At 38.0% G+C, this 21,959-nt stretch overlaps 1 protein-coding gene across 4 annotated transcripts in view; it reads right to left on the reverse strand.

The window, feature by feature from the left end:
* PIGU (phosphatidylinositol glycan anchor biosynthesis class U) overlaps window positions 1–21,959 on the reverse strand; it is a 142,893-nt gene that overhangs the window by 13,151 nt on the left and 107,783 nt on the right. For all 4 annotated transcript variants that reach the window (XM_074292451.1, XM_074292448.1, XM_074292450.1 and 1 more), the window contains 3 exons: window positions 18,449–18,592; window positions 15,051–15,175; window positions 6,515–6,657 (listed from right to left, as the gene is read on the reverse strand). In XM_074292451.1, coding sequence (XP_074148552.1) covers window positions 6,515–6,657; window positions 15,051–15,175; window positions 18,449–18,592 — 412 coding nt within the window. The remainder of the gene's footprint in view (window positions 1–6,514; window positions 6,658–15,050; window positions 15,176–18,448; window positions 18,593–21,959) is intronic.

Here is a 21,959-nt window from a genome sequence, read left to right on the forward strand (position 1 = left end):
GAATCAAAGTGAAAAGGGAGATTTTTAAAGACACAGCAATGGGACCCATTGTTATCTCTCCCTCCTCTATACTTAGCTCTACCACAGGACTTAATTCAATGAGTCCCTCTAGGGACCCTGAGGGCATAGGAAGACTTAATTCAATTAGCCCCATCCCGGCCCTATAAAGAGCAATTTGCTTCACTAAGGAAGGAATTAGAGCAAATTCAAAGGGATTTTGGATATCCAAAATTACCCTCTTCCAGAGCCCCAAAGAGGAGCCCAAAACTGTATTCCTTAAGAGAAATTCCTTGGCTCTTGGAGGTATAGATATGTGAATGTTCCCCTGAGCACCACAGAAGTCAGAACCTTTAAGAAGGAAATGAGGTAATACAAGATACCACTGGGCTAGCAGAAAATTTGATCAATTCCTGGGTCCTAATCTTTTTACTACTGGGAGAACTTATTTTGAATTCCCTCTTCTCACAAGAGGAGAGGAGCAGCTTTGAAGGAATGGGACAGGAGACACCCTTCAGCAGCAGGAGTAGTCCCAACTGACCAGAAATACTCTTTAGTAGATCCAAATTGGGATTACACTAACCCCATATATCGGGGAAGTATGAGGGATCTTAGAGAACTAATAATTACAGGAATTCAAAATGCAGTGCCAAAGGCACAGAACATGAAAAAGGCCTTTGAGGTGACTCAAGGGAAGGAGGAGTCACTAGCTGAATATCTGAGTAGATTAAAGCTAGCATTTACAAAAAGACTGCCCCCAGCAGAGGATGGAACGGCAGATATGTTCCATTGTTGAGCTAGATGAAGATTAGGGGAGTCAGGGGTTCTTAGAAGACTCCCATACAGAACCCTTGATAAATTTAAAGGTGGGACCCCACCTGGAGACTCTTGTGCTCTTGATAAACACATTGAGATCTTCAGTGACTTGTTTGCCTGAGGGGGTTAAATTATCTGAGAAGACTCTGATGATTTCTGGGGTTAAAGGAGAAAATTTTCTTGTACATGGGGAAGAGGGAAACATTGGGCAGATTTCTGCTCGTCTCAGAAGCAGAAGTAAACTTTCTGGGGAGAGATTTAATAACTAAACTAGAAATTGTGTTGATTCCACATGGACCCAGCATATACCCCAGTAAGAATGGCACTAAGGAATGAAGAAGAGCAGACTAGGATAAACTCTGAGGTTTAGGCAGGACTTGGCAATTCAGGCAAAGCAGACATAGTCCAAATAAAAATCACATAGACCCTAGGGAGGTGGTAAAAGTCAAACAAGATCCAATTTCACTAGAAGGAAGGAGAGGTTTGCAGCCTATGATACAAGGTTTATTGAGAAATGGACTAATAGAACCCTCATTTCACCCTTCAATACACCCATACTTCCATTCAAGAAAGATGGTAAATTGGGAAATACAGGTTAGGTCAGGATCTAAGGGAGATTTACAATTATTAGCTTCCCACCCTGTGGTTGTTCCAGACCCATATACCATTCTGGGCCGGATTCCTAGTTTTGCAGAGTGGTTCAATGTATTGGATCTGAAGGATGTATTGTGGAGCTGCCCTTTAGAGGAGAGTAGTAGAAACCTCTTTGCTTTCCAATGGGAAGATCCAGAGACTGGAAGGAAGTAGCAAATGAAGTGGTGCTCCTTGCCCTAAGGCTATACGAGTCCCTAAATTTGTTTGGTCGAATCCTAGAAAATTGCATGGGAGATTTCCAACCAGTAATGGGAACTTGGGCGTTATAGTATATAGATGATCTACTAGTAGTAGTAGGGGATACAAGGAAACACACCAATAGTTGTACCATTGATCTATTAAATTTCCTGGGAGGATTGGGGTTTAGAGTATCAAAATTGCAGAAACTGCAGTTTCGGGAGAGGGAGGTGAAATATTTAGGGCATGTGATTAGTGAAGGCAGCAAGAGATTAAACTCTGCCAGAATTGAGGTAATATTACATATACTCAAACATAAAACAAAGAAAGAGTTCCGCAAATTTCTGGGGTTAGTAGGATATTGTCTGGCATGGATAGATTCTTTCTTATGCATTACTAAACCCTTGTATAAGCATCTGCTAGAGGAAAGTCTAAATTCTATCATGTGGGATCAGAAGAGTGATTAGAAGTGTGAGGACTTAAGGTGTTTGTTAATTTCACCACCTGTACTGGCTCTCCCCACCTTGGAAAAACCTTTCCATCTGTTTATCAATGTTGAGGGAGAAGTGGAGAGGTGGCTCTGGAAGTTCTTGCTCAAATAAGAGAGGGGCAGAGAAGACCAATGGCTTCCTTTCTAAAGTATTAGATCCTGTAGCCAAAGCATGGCCTACCTGTGAACAAGCAGTAGCTGCTTCCACTTTATTGGTAGAAGAGAATAGGAAGTTCACCTTTAGAGGCAGTCTTATAGTAAGTGTCCCATCCCAAGTAAGGATAATACTAAATCAGGGGGCTGAGAGATGGTTCACAGATTCCAGAATTTTGAAATATGAGGCAATACTATTAGAAAAGGCTAATCTAGTAACCACCCAAGATCATAATCTTAATCCTCCCTCTTTTTTGTCTCAGGGAACAAAACCATCCCCCAGAGAAGAACATTGTTGTTTAGAGTTAATTTATTTTCAAGCAAAAGAAAGAGAGGATTTACAAGAATCGCCAATACCTGGGGGAATAAATTGGTTTATAGATAGATCTTCTAGAATGGTAGATGGGAAAAGGAAAAATGGATTTTCTATTGTGAATGGAGATAAAACTTCCACTGTTACAGAGGGCAATCTATCTGCCCACCTTGTGAACTGTATGCCTTAAATCAAGCGCTGAAGTTATGGAGGGACTTCAGATGGGAAATTCTTTTGAGGCAAGGGGAAATAGATTAGCAGATGAGGAGGCCAAGGAAGCTGGAGACCAGGAGATAACTCATAATGGCCTTGATACTCATACTTCCCCCTAGTCTGCAATCTCTCAGTTTTACCCAGAAGGAAAAAGAGAAGGCCTCAACTCTCGGAGCAGTTGAGAACTTGGAAGGGCAATGGCTCTAACCTGACAGCAGAGAACTAACGCAATTATGAGACAGGTCCCTCGTCTGTCGAAGGATTAACAAGGCTGCTCAATACCAGGTCCCAAAAGGGGGACCATTCCAAAGCATCCAGGTGGACTTCACTGAGCTGCCACCAATTGGCTGCCTCAAATATTTGCTGATCATAGTGACTTCTGAAGCCATCTGACTTCATGGCTGGAGGCATTCCCCTCAGCCTGAGCAACTGCTTCAACAGTAAGTAAAGTCTTATTAGAACAAATTATTCCCAGATATGCAGTAGCAGAGAGGATAGACTCGGATCAGAGAACACATTTTTCTGCCCAAGTACTGAAGAACCTAGTTAGGACCAAGAAATACGTGGGATACTCACATCCCTTGGTATCCTCCCTCTTCTGAGAAAGTATACAGTCATTTTTTCCAGGTTTATATGGGAAAGTGGGACCCTATTTTAGGGACAAACTACAACAAAAGATTCCTCCCTCTAGGTTTTCCTATTTATAGAATTCAGGTTAGAGATTGGGTTTTGATGGAAGGATGAGAAGTTGACTCCATGCTGGGACAGACCCTACCAGGTAATACTGACACCTCAGACACTGCAATTCGGATCCAGGAACAAGGCTGGACATGCCATACCAGAACAAAAGGATCTGTGGCATTACCTTTATCGGAGTGGACAGTTGAAGATTAAGGGAGACTCAAATTACATTTGAGGAGGGGGCCTCCACTGAATGGGAACACAATCTCTGAACTCTGAATTATCTATGTATCACTCTTCTTATTACCTTGGGCCTCTTCACTTGTTTGGGCGCTGATATATTTTCCCCTAGGAATTTCATCTTGACCTCACAGTGTACTTACCTAGCTCTTAATTGGACAGGGATCTGTTATATTGGATTAAAAAGTCAAATTTTTTTTTCTTTCTTCCTGAACAGGCAGACATATCTTTAGAGATTCAGTAGTATGATGACTTGGAAAAAGGGATACGACATTTAGAACTTGCATTACCCAGACTGGAGATGCAAATGGTTGGGGTGACACCTGGCCCCCAGAAAGAATAGTTAAAGAGTATGGACCAAGCACTTGGGCTCAAGATGGAAGTTGGGGATATAAAATTTAGAATCCCAATATACATGTTGAATAGGATAATTAGACTTCAAGAAGTTGTAGAGATTATCACCAATCAGACAGCTAAGGCATGAGATTTGATTGATAACTAGAATAGTCCAAAACTTATTATTCAGAATGATTAGGTTGGAAGCGAAAACTGAAGAGTCTGTTAGATGGATGGTGCTAAAAGAGTGGGAGCCAGTGCTCCAAGAAGACCAAGAGAAGCCAGAAGGGGATGAGGAATTAGATAGGAAATGTGAAATTATGTTATAAAAATTTGAAGAGATCTCAGTGTATAAATAAGAGGAAGCACTAAACGAGATGAGGTGAGATCTCTCAGTACAGTTGTGAAAAATCAAGTAAGGCTTTAGCTTCTTCAGAGTTGGAGTAGGCCTAAAGGTCTTTGAGCATTGACTAAAGGGCATACCTAAGTCCCCTTCTTGCTATTCTCCCATGACATCATTTTCTCCCTACTTCTATCAAATATGTGCAACTATATATTTATTGGCCAAGTTCAATTTCTGGGGTAGTTCCTGTGTTTAGAATGTAAAACTCTCAGCCAATGAGGATGAGGGTCAGTGGTGGGAGGGGTATTTACATTAGGGATCATTTAAGTGTCAAACAGGTGCCTCCTCCTTTCAATTGCCAGCTTGATGAGTGGAACACTCAATTCTCAGAGAATATACAATAAACTTTTGTTTTGCTCTCCAGCTTTTTTTTTTTTTTTTTAAAGGTGATCCCTCACCATTTCTGAGCCACATATTAATCTCCACACTGTCCCCCTCCTCTCTCTTCCCATCCCAATCTTTCTCAACTTCACTGTTGGGAGCCATGCTTGTAGAAAATAACTGGGTTTCCTGGTAAGCCACAGGACTAACTCACTGCCAGAACCAAATAAAGTCCTCAGGCTCAAGCAATTGCTAACAAAAGATCAAGCAAGTAGGCTCTCAACAAGAAAGAACATTTCCCTTTCAGAAAGAACCAAACTAGTTTTTCCCAAATCCCAGAGATAATAATACCAACAGCTGAGGAGAGAGAAGTATCCAGTCCAGTATTGGTGGTTGTTATTTATTCTTCATTCTTAAAGAGGACCACAACAGCAAGGGGAACTGCATTTAAATGAGGGAGGGCTGGGTGAGGTCATTAGTCTTAGTTTCTCTTCCCCAGCCACTTGGCCCAGTAGCCAGACACAGATCAGAATGACTAGAGGTGGCCTTGGATGCAGGGGGAGGCCTTGGCCTTGAATGGGATTGGTCAGATGAAGTTTTCTCAATTTATGAGATTAAGCCTAAATCACACGCCTATTCCCAGAGTCAGAAGATCAAGTTTTGGACCAAGGGTTGCAGAAAGTCACATGATCTTTAAAAGGTCAGACTCTAAGCCAGTGATAGGAAGTGATGTGACCCATAGGAAGCAGACAACAATGGTGACCATTGGTCAGTGGTGGTTACTTCTTTTTAGTCTATCCAATGAAAAGGGTCTTTTGCTATTTAAATCCCAATAAGCAGAAGCTAGCCAGGTTCCAGGAGCACATGGTGAGAGTTAGTGTCTTCCAGGTGTACTTGGGCCTCTCCCTTCAGGGACTAAATAAATGCTTTCTCTTTGTACCTAAAGATGTCTCTGATTAGTTAATTTGGAGAAGGGGCCATCCCACACAGACTTTTTATGTTAAGGTCTTTCCCAGGTCTCAGTTTGACAGGAACTCTGGGATGGGGAGGTGGAGGATGTCTGACACCAAGAAACAGCACATGAAAGACATATTTTGTTGCTGCTGTTCTGTTGTGTCAGTAATGTTCAACTCTTCTTGACCCTATTTGGGGTTTTCTTGGCAAAGAGACTGGAACATATACTTGACTAAATCCCACTAGACTTCAGGCCTGAAATCACCCTTCCTCTTCTCAAGTGAAAGCTATGTTTGTATCCTAAGATAAATGTCTGCAACAGACAATAATTTTCCAGAAATACCCACATAAGCAATAATACTAGCTCCATCATTCACTAAAAAAAAAAAAAAAAAGCTTAGCTCCCCTTCCTCTTAAAGCTATAACCTTAAAAGCCAGTGTTTTCTACAGGGATTAATGACCATCATCAGTGCCTCCAGTCACCTAAAACTCAAGTTAATCATATTAATCCATAGGAAATCACTAAACTAGGATAATCTATTTAAATTTAATCTATTTAAACTTGGCTACTTAAATGGCTCAACTGGTATCATCAAGACCTTGAAATGCAAAACAAAACCTGCTAAAGGAAACTTTTTATGCTAATATTAACATATAATAATCCAAATGTCCTGCCCTAGAGCAAGAGGACTGTATAGAGTTGAAGTTGTGAGGTGTTCCCCATAAATTAGAGGCTACTATATACCCTCTTCCCTCCATGACTCACCTGACCAACATTGAATGTCAGCGTGATGGCATAATAGAAATTGGAATTAGCACTTCCCGCATAAATCCAAAGATGCCATAAAACTGGGAAAAGCAGGGAGCACACAATCATCACACAGGAGAGGAAAAAGATATTCCGAAGAACTGCAAAAATAGACAACAATGAGATTTAGAGTCAAATAACAAATCTTTTGCATGGTCTTTGGAGAAAAGAGGGTAAACATATGCTACCTTATATATCACAAAAGACAAGCCTCCCTCAGAGATATCCCATACTAATATATCCTTGTTTGTGACAGCTTTCTAAGCTGGTATCTTACAATCTTGTAGATGGATATACTGAACACAGGTAAGAGTCCAGTCACTAAAACAGCTGGCAGAGAAAGCAGTTACTGTGGACAGTATGTAATTAATAGAAATCTACTGTCCAGAGTAAGGAAGGTCAAACTACATCTAGACGGTTTTTTAAAATCAGTTCTAAGTCTAAATTTTAGGAAGGAAATTCATAAGTTAGAAGTATATTAAATGAGGATTGAGTGATTTAATTTAGAATGTTTAGCAAGATCTAAAAGTGTTCAAAAATTGCATAGATCACCTTGTAGATGAGAGAGTCCTCTGCCACTAGAAAGTGTTTAAAGAGAGACTATTTGACATAAAAGTTTTTCTAAAATGGATAATTTCATCATCTATACTCCAATTTCAGACAGAAGTCTAGATACAGAAGCCCTTTCCTATTATCTTATGATTTGACTTCAAAAAGAATAATTCCTCAGGCCCTGAGCAGACCAAAATATGACCTTCAGGAATAATTTTTATTCTGCTAGTTTTGTTAGCCCTCCCCCCCAATTCCCTAATAGGGAAAGACTGTCTTTTGTCTCTTTTTAGCCTCAGTACTTAACACAGTCCCTAGATTAAGTAGGTGTTTATTCAATTATTAAATATTGATAAATTCTATGACTCAGGCCCACCCTTCTCCAAATAAATTTCTTATTCTTTCTTAGCTGGTAATTCAACCATCTCTTGGGACAGCAAGACATAAATAGCACCCACAGCAATCCTGTGAAAGAATGAACCATTCTCTGGGGTATAACACAATCCCTGGCTGCCCGGAGTGGGACCTGCCTGTATCAAGTGATATGAGATGAAGGGAATCTCTCTCAACTGTTGTATTCGCTAGGCTGAATGACCTGTATCTCCTGCTAGTGCCTCCCATAGACAAGCAACACATGACTTTATTGTTCTTCTTACTCTTCCTTCAGGGGCTGCTCACACAGGGCATCAAGGATGAATTACTGCCAAGCAGCTTGTTGTCTACACTTCTTAAGTGCCTGAAATAACTCATCTTCTTATGATCAATTCTGATGGATGTGGTTCTTCTCAACCATGAGATTATTCAGGCCAATTCCAATAGACTTGTGATAGAAAGAGCCATCTGCATCCACAAAGAAGGCTATGGGGACTGAATGTGGATCACAACATAATATTTTCACCTTTTTTGTTGTTGTTTGCTTGCCTTGCTTGCTTGTTTGCTCATTTTTTTCCATTTTTAATCTGTGTGCAGCATGAAAATATGGAAATACACACACACATTGTACATGTTTAACATATACTAGATTATTCACTGTTTAAGGGAGGGGATGGGGGAAGGGACAGAGACAAATTTGGAAGGGTGAATGTTGAAAACTATCTTTGCCTATCTTTTGAAAATAAAAAGCTATTAGTAAAAAAAAAAAAAAAAAAAAAAATTATCTTCACAGCCCCAGGTACCCAGAGCTATCTCTAATACTATAAAAATGTTCAGATCCCTTTATATATTCCGAGTGCCAAAAAGAAGTCACTTAACTTATAAAGGTAAGCAAACATTGTTAACTAGAAGAATTGGCATCTAGCTAAGAAATTTGGGATTGCTTTTTGGAGGTGGGTGACAGTGATCCAACCTAGCATAGCTTTCTGTGAAAAAACAATTTTATGGAACAATATCCTCACTCTTTGCAAATGGAGGGGATGGGATACATTTTATAAATGGATCAATATCCTCAAAGAATCTCTTTGTAACAGAGATTTGCAGTTATGTGCATAATTCTCATTGTTGCTCCACTTTGTAAACTAAAACATTAATTTTATTTATTAAGTTATAAGATTTTTTTTTAAATGAAGGGCTGAACCATATTGTTGAGGTTCAGAAAGGAGTCCCCAAAAGGTTGGTTGCAACCCAAAATGATGCAGACTGGTGTCCTGTCCAAGGTGTCTCAAAAGAATTTGCAGGCTTGAATCCAAATCCAAGTCAAGGAGCAAAGTTTATTGTAATTGTAATGCCAATTAAAGCAGGCTAAGTTCCAAAAGAATTTAGCAAAGAATTAGGAACAGAGAGACAAATTTATAGGAAAAAGATAAGAGATATCAGGTGCTTCAAGTGTTTCAAGCTAATTTTATGGCTTAGAGGTAGAATTGAGGAGCAGTCTAAAAGGTGGAGTTGAAGAAGGTATGCACCTCATTATTATCTGACTTCCAGCATTGTTGGTGGAGCTAGGCATAGCCAAGGCCCAGTGGCCTCAGAGCTAACTACTGCCACTTTTCCCCTAGAAGATGTATCTCATCAATATGATAGCTAAAGTCCATTCTACAACTAAATCCATAATAATGAAGATAAAAGTTCACTGAATTGGATAGATGGAGGTTGAATTATAAAAGGCCTTAAATGCCAGACCAAGACATTTGGACTTTATTTTTTGAGCCACAGAGAAACAGGAGATCAGGGCTCAAGTCTTGGCTTTATTTATTTATTTATTAGACATATGTCTATGGACAAATCATTTAACCTTTCTATGCTTCAGTTTTCTCATCTGGAATAACAATACCAATAGAATCTACTTTCTAGGGTGATCAAAGAGAAAGTATTTCTAACCTATAAAACTCTACAAAAGAGCAATTATTGCTACTGTGTATTTGTTGATTAACTAATTGAAAGAAACTTTTCCCTTAAAAACAATAACTTTCTCACAGTCTTTAGATAATCAAGAAGCACCAGAGGGGTCAAGAGCTCCAGGCCAAAAGTTGGAGGTGGAGTATATAAGAAATAGCACATTCTGACCACTAGATGGCATATAAGAGAATAAAAAGGGTAAAAATTCAATAATGCCTTCAGGACAAAATTGGGTTAGCCCTTCAGGCATTCAGTGCAAAAAGGCATACATCTTAAGACAAGGCCAACTTAGGAATTTATTTTGCTTGACTGTGCATATCTGTTACAAAGGCTTTCTCTCTCTCTTTTTTCAATGGAGATAGACTGTGTGTATGGGGAAGGGGGGTTAAGGGAGAGGTTACAAAAAGAAAAAAAGATCACTGAAAAATTAAGAAAATTACATAAAAGAGGTTATGTAGAAGGAGCATAAAAAAACCTGTACTGGAGTCCTAATTCAACCACTAACTGTAAAATCTGTAAAATGGGGAAAAATATATACATATACTACATGTTTCACAGAAGTGTTATAGGAACAAATATAAACTATTTTTGTGATTGTTATTATGAGAATGACAATTACTACTAATAAAATGAACTGAATGAGAATCAAAGTTAGGAAGCAAAAAAATGAAAATCAAAACAGGTAGACCTGAAGAAAACATAAGGAAGCTGGATAGTTTTGAAAATTAAGGTTGATGGGACACTGATACATTGTTGGTGGAATTGTGAAAGAATCCAACCATTCTGAAGAGCAATTTGGAACTATGCTCAAAAAGTTATTAAATTGTGCATATCCTTTGATCCAGCAGTGTTACTACTGGGCTTATATCCCAAAGAGATCTTAAAGGAGGGAAAGGGATCCACATGTGCAAAAACATTTGTGGCAGTCCTTTTTGCACTGGCTAGAAACTGGAAATTGAATGGATGCCCATCAATTGGAGAATGGTTGGATAAATTATGGTATATGAATGTTATGGAATACTATTGTTCTATAAGAAATGACCAGCAGGATGATTTCAGAGAAACCTGGAGAGACTTACATGAATTGATGCTAAGTGAAATAAGCAGAAGCAAGAGATCATTATACACAGCAACAAGATGATTATATGATGAACAATTCTGATGGATATGGCTCTCTTCAACCATGAGATGATTCAAACCAGTTCCAATTGTTCAGAAAAGAAGAGAATCAGCTACATCCAGAGAGAGAACTATGGGAAATGAGTGTGGACTATAATATAGCACTTTTACTCTTTCTGTTACTGTTTGCTTGTATTTTTGTTTTCCTTCTCAGGTTTTTTTCTTTCTAGATCCAATTTTTCTTGTGCAGAAAGATAACTGTACAAATATGTATACATATATTGGATTTAATATATTTAACATGTATTGGACTACCTGCCATCTAGGAGAGGGGATGGGGGGATGGAGGGGAAAAGTTGGAACAGAAGGTTTTGCAAGGGTCAATGTTGAAAAATTGCCCATGCATATGTTTTGTAAATAAAAAGCTATAATAAAAAAGGAAAAGAAAATTAATGTTGAATTTATTATGTACTTAAAAGGAAAAGGAAAAATACATATAAAATTCAGTTTTCTGCACAATTTTCTTCTGTTTTATTTACAGAAAAGTTAATTTTATTTAGTGTTTGTTAAGGTCAGAATAAAAAGAGATTTTAAAAATATCCTCTCCACCTTATACACATCTTGAAAAACCCAGCTACCTCAATAACTGCCAACAATCAAATCTTTCAGTCAAATTATAAGATAGGGCAACAAGCCTAATCTTTATAGGTCTTTTATGTTTTAGTCATCTATTTGTGTTTACACAGAGTCAGTACTTGGGAGAAATTTCTCAAATCCTGCTTGACTTTCCTTTTTAAAGAATTTTAAGAGTTGTCAATACATTGTTGGAGTTGTGAAAGAATCCAGCCATTCTGGAGAGCAGTTTGGAACTATGCCCAAAAAGTTATCAAACTGTGCATACCCTTTGATCCAGCATTGCTGCTATTGGGCTTATATCCCAAAGAAATACTAAAGAGCGGAAAGGGACCTGTATGTGCCAAAATGTTTGTGGCAGCTCTTTTTGTTGTAGCTAGAAACTGGAAGTTGAATGGATGCCCATCAATTGGAGAATGGTTGGGTAAATTATGGTATATGAATGTTATGGAATATTATTGCTCTGTAAGAAATGACCAGCAGGAGGAATACAGAGAGGCCTGGAGAGACATCAACTGATGCTGAGTGAAATGAATAGAACCAGAAGATCGCTGTACACTTCAATGCTGTATGAAGATGTATTCTGATGGAAGTGGAAATCTTCAACATAAAGAAGATTCAACTCACTTCCAGTTGATCAATGATGGACAGAAACAACTACACCCAGAGAAGGAACACTGGGAAGTGAATGTAAATTGTTAGCACTACTGTCTATCTACCCAGGTTACTTATACCTTTGGAATCTAATACTTAATGTGCAACAAGAAAATGGTATTTACACACATGTATTGTATCTAGGTTATACTGTAACACATGTAAAATGTATGGGATTGCCTGTCATCAAGGGGAGGGAGTAGAGGGAAGGAGAGGATAATTTGGAAAAATGAATACAAGGGATAATGTTATAAAAAAAATTACTCATGCATATATACTGTGAAAAAAATTATAAATTAAAAAAAAAAAAGAATTTTAAGAGTTGTCATCAAGAGTTAATTTGGGTTCAAGTGATGGGGAGAAGCTACAAAGAGACCAATTTGAGCTGAATATAAATAATTGCCTAAAAATTATAGCTGATACCCTTCAAAGGAGATGTTTTAAGTAGCAACAGCATAGACATTTACAGGGGATGCTACAGAAGTAATTTATGCTTCAGGAAGGAGCTGGTCTAAGTAATCTCTTAAGACTTCCAACTCTGAGGAGGAACAATACTAAAAGTTGTTTTTTAAAAACAAAATTTAAAACTATTCCTCATTTCAGCTGTATGCCACTGGCTTAAAGACCTCTAGCAACTTCTAGACAAAAGACAATCTATGCCTCAAAAGAGACAAAGAAATTTGGATGAATGGGTCATATGGGTGATATCACAAACATCACATTCCAAGTAAGTGTCTTCATACTCCCCCTAGTGCTGAGAAGCTCACAATCACTGTCAATCCAAACTTAAAAACAAAAAAACAAAAAACAAAAAAAGAAAACAATAACCAAAAAAAACCCAAACCCAGGTAACAACAACAAAAACAAATTATAGCTCTGATAGGCAGTGAGATTGTTCATAAGAATCATATGGGCTCCCAGAAACCTCCTCTAACTCTCACAATGACTAATCACCCTACAAGGCAGAAACTGGTTTTTAATTATTTTTTTTCCAGATTCTTAAACATGTTCATTCCAACATCTCTTCAAATCCTTAGAGCCAGCATCTTTTGAAAGCAGACCTATCCTTGGGAGTGCCATGTAATACAACAGTAGCTTGTACTACAAAGGAAGAAATGCATAGGGGTCACTATACACGCATCTTATGTATACAATGTGATAGCATAGAAAAAGCATTAAAAACCTACATTGAACTCCTAATTCAACTAGTAACTGGTCTCATCTGTAAAATGCGGAAAAATAAATATGTACACTACATGTTTCACAGAGGTGTTATGAGGACAAATGCAATCTATTTTTGTTGTTATTATTATGAGGATAACTATTACTACTACAAAGATGAATTGAAGAATGAGAATTAGGGTCAGGAAGCAAAAGAATGAAAATCAAGGGGCAGCTAGGTGGCGCAGTGGATAGAGCACCAGCTCTGAATTCAGGAGGACCCGAGTTCAAATCTGGTCTCAGACACTTAACACTTCCTAGCTGTGTGACCCTGGGCAAGTCACTTAACCCCAGCCTCAAAAAAAAAAAAAAAAAAAAAAAAGAATGAAAATCAAAAGTGTGGAGATGAGAAGCAAAGAAAATGCTTATTATTTTTGTTTTAAACATAAGAATCAACATGTTTTTCCAAAATGTGAATATCCAAATTTAGAGACAAAATAAGAAAGGAGGCTGAAAGGGTCCACATTACAAATCGTATTTTGCAATATCAAGTGGATGGAGCCTGGGGTCTTTGAAGTCATCCACATATTCTCCAAATGATCAGGCTATTAAAGGGCCACAGGTCAATCCCAAACCAGCTTGATGATTCTTACAGATAACCATGAGGAAATTGCAGGGAGGTGATGAGGAATTACCTGAACAGCAAATGCTCTTGCCATAAACCCAGCTTGGTAACTCAGAATACTGCAGGAGCACATGCTGCACCCACTCACACTATTGACTTACTGTTCTTCCTGCTGTTTGGGTGGCAGTCACATTAGTCAGTTTCATGTTTAGAGCTGCTTAGTTTCACTTCCTGCTTGGCATGCGAAGCGCCAGAAGGTTGGTAAATGAAACAACAACAGACACACATCCTCCTAAGGGTTGTTTTCATTCATTACAATAAGGTTTACAGAGGTTGAAAATCTGCTGCCATGTTTCATTTTTAAGACAAATCACAGCATCCCAAACGGTTAAGTTGGAAAGGCCCCAGTAGAACAATTAATGCGAATGCCTTACTTTCTAGATGGAAGAAACTTCATATTAGAGACATGCGGAACGATTCAGGAAACACAGTAAGTTAATGGAAGAATCAGTCTCTTCACTATTCCAGGGTTAAACTGCTGGAGTCCCTTTTTTGAGATTGTCTGTCCTCATATTTTGTAGCCAATGAAAACAGCACATTTCTGGTGGATGGGTACTTTGGGGTTAATGGCATTTCCTTATGAGCAGTAATGGCTACAGTCACCTATTTATTTTAATTTTTCTTATCTTATATCCAGAAATATTTTAGTTACTTCAGTAAGTATGAAAGGGGGGGGAAGAGGAAGCGGGGAAGGACGATGCCTTGTGGCAAGAGTTCCATAACTGGAATCAGGATATGTAAGTCTGAACCTAGATCTGACTTTAATATGTGACAATAGGACTTCCTTCCCATATCTGTAAAGTGGGGGAATAATACTTACAGTATTGATCTCATAGGACTATTCTGAGAAAGGTCTTCTATAAACTTTAACAAGCTCTCAGGAGTTGTCATTATATATTCCTGTTGAGAGCAGGAAATACTGTGAATTTCTTGAAGGCAGGGATTGTCTAGTGCCTCTTTTTTGCATCCCCTGCTTAGCACAGTGCCTGCTACATAACAGGTACTTAATATATGTTTACTGGTTAATTGCTTGCTTGATTAAAATATATCTTTATAGTTTCTGTGAAATATATGGAGCCATATGCAAACTGTAAAATATAACATAAATGCCATCAACAGTAACTCACTCTGCTCATCACCACCACCAATCAAAACACCCATCGTGGTATGTGTCACAAAGCAAGTACTAAGTGAATTTCTAATTTCTTTATGGCTTTCATTCATGGGGTGATTTCTAGTTTAAACCCAATAACCACTACCCACTTCCTTTCATCAAAGAATAGAGTGAACATAAATCTTCCACTGGAGAATTTAAAAAAAGATAAATCCAAGAGATTGTTAAGGAAAAAGGAAGATGCTTACATCTGTACAGATGGCTCCAGACTGGAAGAAAAGCCAAGTACAAGGCGACATCCCCCACTGTGGGGTAGGACTTGAAAATTGAGATGACAGCAATCTGGATGAACATGAAGAACATAGGATGATCCCTAAGGTAAAGGGAAGAAACCAAGAAGATAAATTAGAAGATAAATGAGTAGAAACCCAAATAATCAATCCTGAGGACCCTCACAACTTCACCAAAGACTGCCCAGTGCCTGGCCTCAAGGCTAAGAGTCCAAACACATAGTACAAGGTGAACCACAGAGCACTCATACATACATACCAAACACTATGAAGAAGGCATGTTACCAGGTTAGATATACCCAGGGAAGAGTGGTAAACACAACCCTTTTAAACAACCACAGAAACTTGAACAGTGAGTCACCACAGACAATGATTCTAAACTTACCTTGTTACTTAGGAGGCAGATGGGAAATTAAATGGAGTCAACATTTTTTTATTGCTGGCCATAAATGGTCTGTGAAGATATCCCTGCTGCGGAGCACATGGATTCAAAGCTTTTAGAAGTCAACTCCTTTCCTTACAGCAGTAAATAGGGCAAGAGGAACTCTCAGAGGGGCAGAGTGAAAAAAGCCCTGGTTTTAGAGTCCTGGTTCTTGTCCCCATTCAACTATGACTTACTTAAGTGCAGGGACTACCTCTTGCATTTCTTTGTATGAACATAATAGGCACTTACCAAATGCTAGCAGACTGATAGTTACTACCTGTGTGGACTTTAGCAGATCATATACCCTGCTGAAACTCATCTGGTTCCTAAAACTTACATCAGAGACTGACTATATGGAAAGCAGGCTATAAATCTTAAACTATAGAAATGTGAGTTGTTATTAGTATATAATTGTGAACTGTATTTCTCAGAAAGAAGAATCATGTGAATCAATGAAGTTCTTTAAAAGGCAGTAACTACATTTCAACACTTCAGCACTATCATCAAGAGATGATGCAAACAGATCAATCTGTGGTGCTGCCCAAAGTAGTGAGTGAAGGCATTGAGTAGGAACCTCTCTCTCAGGCTCCTTTCTCTGTTCTACCCTGGGAAAATCACTGTCCTTGACTGGTTTCCCTTTTTCAATTAAGGATAGCACTACTAGCAACCTGTCTCATAAGGGTTTTCAAAAGGACATAATGAATCCTTCCTTCTCATCAAAGTAATGAAAAGTAGGTCAAACTGGGAACTCATTCAGTGGGTCCTAAATCTTACATCTGGGGACAAAATAATAAAAATACACATCAGCTTTTCTCTGAAACTCAACTGACCGACCCAACAGTGGAATTACTATATAAGTTAGCACAGATCCACGGTCTATGAGAAATAATGTGTGGGAACTAGTAAATGGTTTCAGAAATGCAAAACCAACAAAGGATATATACTATAGATAGCTACTTTAGACAACTGGCATCCTCATCAGCTAAAGCATTACTAGAGAAAGGCCAGTGAAAATATGGTGACAAATAACAATTCACAGCCTCAGAAAATATTTTGAACCTTTGAATGAACTTACTAGAAAGACTTCCACTGACAGAAATAAAATGATACTAGACATGCCACAAATTAATCCGGGAACAAGATGCAGGAGGGAATGGAAGAAAATGTGAGAAAAATCTGGTATGCCACCTGGAGCATTCAGATGGACCATTCTTTTAAGCAGACAAGAAAACCTAGATAGAAGTCTCTGTATAAGGAAGTAAAGATGCTGGGAGAAGCCAGATGATTCTAAGTGACCTCAGGCACCCTAATGAAGAGGAAATGTCACATGATTACTGTGACCCCACCTCACCAGGAGTAATTTTTACAGCTCTTTACAGCAGAAAGGAAAGCATACAGATTATCATCCCTTCCCCCCCCCCCCAATTCTCTGAAACGTTCCCTCAGTCCCATTGCTGCTCACAGCCAAGCAGGTCTGACTTCATCAAGAGCTGAGGAGATGGAAAGCAGACTGGACCCATTTCTTTCCTGAATGTGCTATGTGATAAATGAGGGATTTTTAGAGGCTTAAAACACTAGCAAATTATTTCCCTAAATGGAAACCCATCCACCGTGCTCAGCCAAGTGACAATGGAATCCCAATAGGAAGCCAGGTCTTGGGAGGACAGCCTCTCAGGACATTCCTGCTGAATATATTAGGTGATTTAAGAGAAACTTTATTGTTCCTGTTTTCTTGTCTAGGAAGCAAGACTCTTGAATCTTCATAGGAAGTTACCATAATGTATTTTTAGCATTTTTAAAGGGCTAGGTTCCTAGGAAATCCCTTAGATAAAACACAATCTAGCAACAGATAAGATGTTACTTTTATTTGTAAATAATAGAAAAAAGCTTTCTCTTCCTTAGGCTCATATAGAACCTTGAGGATCCTTATACATTAAAAAAAAAATGTGGTCTAAATCAGATGGGAAGATTATTTTGGTCACTATAACATTGCTTTTCATTGTCACAAATTATGTCTATTATATAGTAACATGGCAACACAAGCTCAAAAATACTTTTGGCCAGAACAAGACTACAGATGGCAAGCCTTTCCACTAATGCTCCCTTGTTTCCTGTGGATTATACATAGCACCAAAATTCACATTCTTATATGATTATCTTATGTGAAATTTATTCTTATCATAGTCATCCGAAACTGGAAGTATGAGCCTGTGTTAGGGCAATAACATAGGCATCATGGTGAACATTACAAAGGAAGCTCTTTTAGGTTACTCAGGTAAGATCTTAGAGAGAGAGAGAGCTGTTGGAAAATGTATGTTTCAAAAAGTCATTTCCTTCATCCATCTGGTTTATTCTAGTTATAGATTATCTGTCACTCTATTAAATAAAGGGTGCTTTGCACATGCTTAAAAGGAGAGGTAGAACAGTGGAAAGACTTAACTAAAAGAGTCTGGAGACCTGAAAGTTTTGAGTCCTGGCTCTGCCACTTAGTGGTTATATTATACAAGTCAATTCTTGTATATATCACTCAACCCTTCTGAGAAGTGTCACTTCTGACCTTTAGTTTCCTTAAATAAAAATGGGGATAATTACCTACTTCACAATATGGTTGAAGAGAAATCACTCTGTAAAACTCAAAAACTCCATAGAAATGGGAGTTATTTTGGTTATCAAAGGAAGTGTCTAATAAATAAATTATCAAGCTGGGCATACTTATTTTTCCAATGCTATTAGCATAGAAAATGTCCGCAGCTAAGTTTATAAAAACTTATTTTTCCAATGCTATTAGCATAGAAAATGTCCGCAGCTAAGTTTATAAAAACTTAACTATAGAACCACAGTTCAGTCTCTTATTATCAAACTTGTAGAGTCAGAGCAGTAGAGAAACCCAAACATTTATGTGGACAAAGGGCAATTATCCAAAACCACTTACTTCAACTTTACTGCTAAGGGGATGGTGTAGAAGAAGACATTGATCTGAAACACGCAGACAAAGAAGAGGCTGAAGTGTTCAAACATTTCTGCAAAGAAGTACCAGAAGAGACCGATGTTTGGAGTGAGGTCAGGAACAGAAAGTCTATAATTTTTAAAAGATAAATAAAAGTTAGACATTATGTGTGGGTGTTCATAGACTTTGAGCATCATTTAATAACTTCAATCGATGCAAAACCAACCACTATTTCAAAGGACTAATATTCAAACATACTACCCATCTCCTATTAGAAAGCAAGATGATAAGAGACAGGGTGAAGACTGAGGCACACTTTTTAAAGATATGACCAGTGAAGGAATTTATTTTGCCTGATTATTTAGATTTATTACAAGGGTTTTGTATTCCTTTTCCTTTTCTCTTTTTCTGGAGAAGAGGGGATGGTAGTAGGAAGGGAAAATAAATGTTTAATAATGGGAAAAAAAAAAGAATAAAATAAAAGTTATCAAAAATGCTTGGAAAAAAAAATTGGCCAGAAAATGCTCCCAGAGAAAAGGATTTACAGAAAAGAAACCTCCTCCCAGAGAAGGATTATAATTGAGAGACAATAGAACATTACACCTGAGGGCCTAAACTTTAAAATATAAGATAGAGAGGGAAGCTCACAAAACTGCTGTGATACTAATTCAATGAATGGAATATGATATTTGGAATCAGGAAGATATGAAATAAAATCCTACCTCTGACTCCTATTAGCTATATGACTATCAGCAAATCATTTAGTATCTTTGAGCCTCAGTTTCCTCATCTGTAAAAGGGAAAATAATAATATTTGCCTTGCCTTTTAAAAAAGGTTGCTATGAAGCTCAAATGAAATAATATTTATAAAAGTATTTTGAAAAATTCAAAGTACAATATATTTATAATTATCATCATCATTAAGATTTTGTCTCTGTCTCTGCCGCCTCAGCCCAGTGCTGGAAGTGTGAGTTGCTAAGGTGAGTTTAGGTAGAACTTCACTTCAGGTCTGATTTTGCCATAGACAGGCCGCATAAAGTCCTCAACAGTTTGAGGATCTCTAACTTAAATCCATGGGAACAGATTAAATAACTAAGGTAGAAAACAGAGAGAGAACATGAACAAGTCCTATAGCAGAGCCTTGAAGGATACCCACACCAAGGAAATAGAAGGGAAAAAAACTAAGAAGTAACTATTAGACAAGTAGGAAGAGAGCCAAGAGAAATATGTGTCCCAAAAGTCAGAGGACAATACAATATACAAGAAGAGGAGAAGGTCCATTAATAGTAGTATCAAAAACAGTAGAGATGTGAAAGAGAATGAGGATTAAGAAAAGGTCACCAATTTTAGCATTTCAGAAATAGACATTGAGAGCAGTTTCAAATAAGTGATAGGATTGGTAACCAGACTACAAAGTGAGGTGAAAAGCAGTGGATAATGAAATTAAGGTAGTAAAGGTAATCTATTCTTTCTTTAATCATGTATTTAAAGCTTAATGGGACATTAAAGGTCATCTAGTACTATCTCCTTATTTTATTTTATTTATTTATTTTAATAGTTTTTATTTACCAGATATTTGCATGGGTAATTTTACAACATTGACAATTGCCAAACCATTTGTTCCAATTTTTCCCCTCCTTTCTCTCCCCCCGCCCCCCATGGCAGGTTGATCAATACATGTTAAATATGTTAAGAGTATAAATTAAATACAATATATGTAATACATGACCAAACAGTTATTTTGCTGAACAAAAAGAATTGGACTTTGACATAGTGTACATTTAGCCTGTGAAGGAAATCCAAAATGCAGGCAGACAAAATTAGAGGGATTGGAAATTCTATGTAGTGGTTCATAGTCATCTCCCAGAGTTCTTTCACTGGGTGTAGCTGGTTCAGTTCATTACTGCTCTATTGGAACTGATCTGGTTCATCTCATTGTTGGAGAGGGCCACATCCATCAGAATTGATCATCATATAGTATTGTTGTTGAAGTATATAATGATCTTCTGGTCCTGCTCATTTCACTCAGCATCAGTTCATGTAAGTCTCTCTAGGCCTCTCTGAAATCATCCTTCTAGTCATTTCTTACAGACCAATAATATTCCATATTATTCATATACCACAATTTATTCAGCCATTCTCCAACTGATGGGTATCCATGTACTTTCCAGTTTCTGGACACCACAAAGAGGGCTGCCACAAACATTCTTGCACATACAGGTCCCTTTCCCTTCTTTAAGATCTCTTTGGGATACAAACCTAGTAGCAACACTGCTGGATCAAAGGGTATGCATAGTTTCTATCTCCTTATTTTAAAGACCTAGAAAGCTTAAACAACTTGTACAAGATTACACAACAGCTTGCCACAAAGTGGCAGAGCTATGATTTAAACCCAGGTCCTTTGACTTAGAAATTCAGCATTCTTTCCACAACACTCAATAGAGTACATGGTACAATTTCACAGTAAAACAAATGAAAAATATCAAGATAATAGCTTGAGGAGAAAGAAAGGTGAAGTGAAAGTTTTGTTTTTGTTTTTTGTTTTTTTTTTTGCTGAGGCAATTGGGGTTAAGTGACTTGCCCAGGGTCACACAGGTAGGAAGTGTTAAATGTCTTGAGGCTACATTTGAACTCAGATCCTCCAGACTTCAGGGCTAGTGTCAAAGGTTTTTGTTTTTGTTTTTTTTAAAGGATGGAAGATACTTCCTTTATAAGCAGCTGGGGGAAAAACCAATAATATGGAGAGACTGAAAAGAAGAATGAAGGAATATGCAATGTGATAAATTCCTGAAAAGAGGGTCAGGAAGAGATGGGATTTAGAAAGAGGCCTCAGACTTGGCAAGATGAAAGAACATTTCTCTCTCAGAGACAGATACAAAGGAGAGGAGGATGAGTTGAGACATGGAGTAAAATAAATGAGGGACTTATACAGATGGCCTTTCTCAGTAATTTAGGGGATGAAATTATATCCTGAGAGGGAAGAGAAGGCTAGAGAGGTACTGAAGGTTTGAAGAGGAAAGAAAAGTTTCCAAACAATTTCTAAGGGGAATGTGTAAGTCAACTGTAAAAGAAAAAAAAATTTTGCCAGGCAGTAATGGAAGCTCAGGTGAAATTAGATGACTTGAATTTGTAGTGATATAGTTATGATGATGTTGTGACTTCCCTCCAGTAGCATTCAGCACTTTAAGAGTATAAATGGAAAAGGTAGATGGGGCAGAGGGCCAGGGGTGATGGAAGCAGAATGACTTGGCACTAAAGATTGAGAGGATATGAATGGCACTAGAAAAAGGGAGTCAAAAGAGGGTAACCACATACAGATGAAGTGATAACCTCATTTGCCTCCCCCACTCCCAAAAAGGCAACATCATACTCATTCCCATTAAAAACACTAGAGAGTATAGGGATAAATGGCGTTTTCCTTAAAATAAGTGGTACCTATCTAAACCTATCAGCAAGCATTATATGTTTTGTTTTGTTTGTACCCCGAGGCTGGGGT

This window comes from Sminthopsis crassicaudata, chromosome 2, assembly GCF_048593235.1.
Source record: "Sminthopsis crassicaudata isolate SCR6 chromosome 2, ASM4859323v1, whole genome shotgun sequence".
Taxonomy (NCBI): domain Eukaryota; kingdom Metazoa; phylum Chordata; class Mammalia; order Dasyuromorphia; family Dasyuridae; genus Sminthopsis; species Sminthopsis crassicaudata.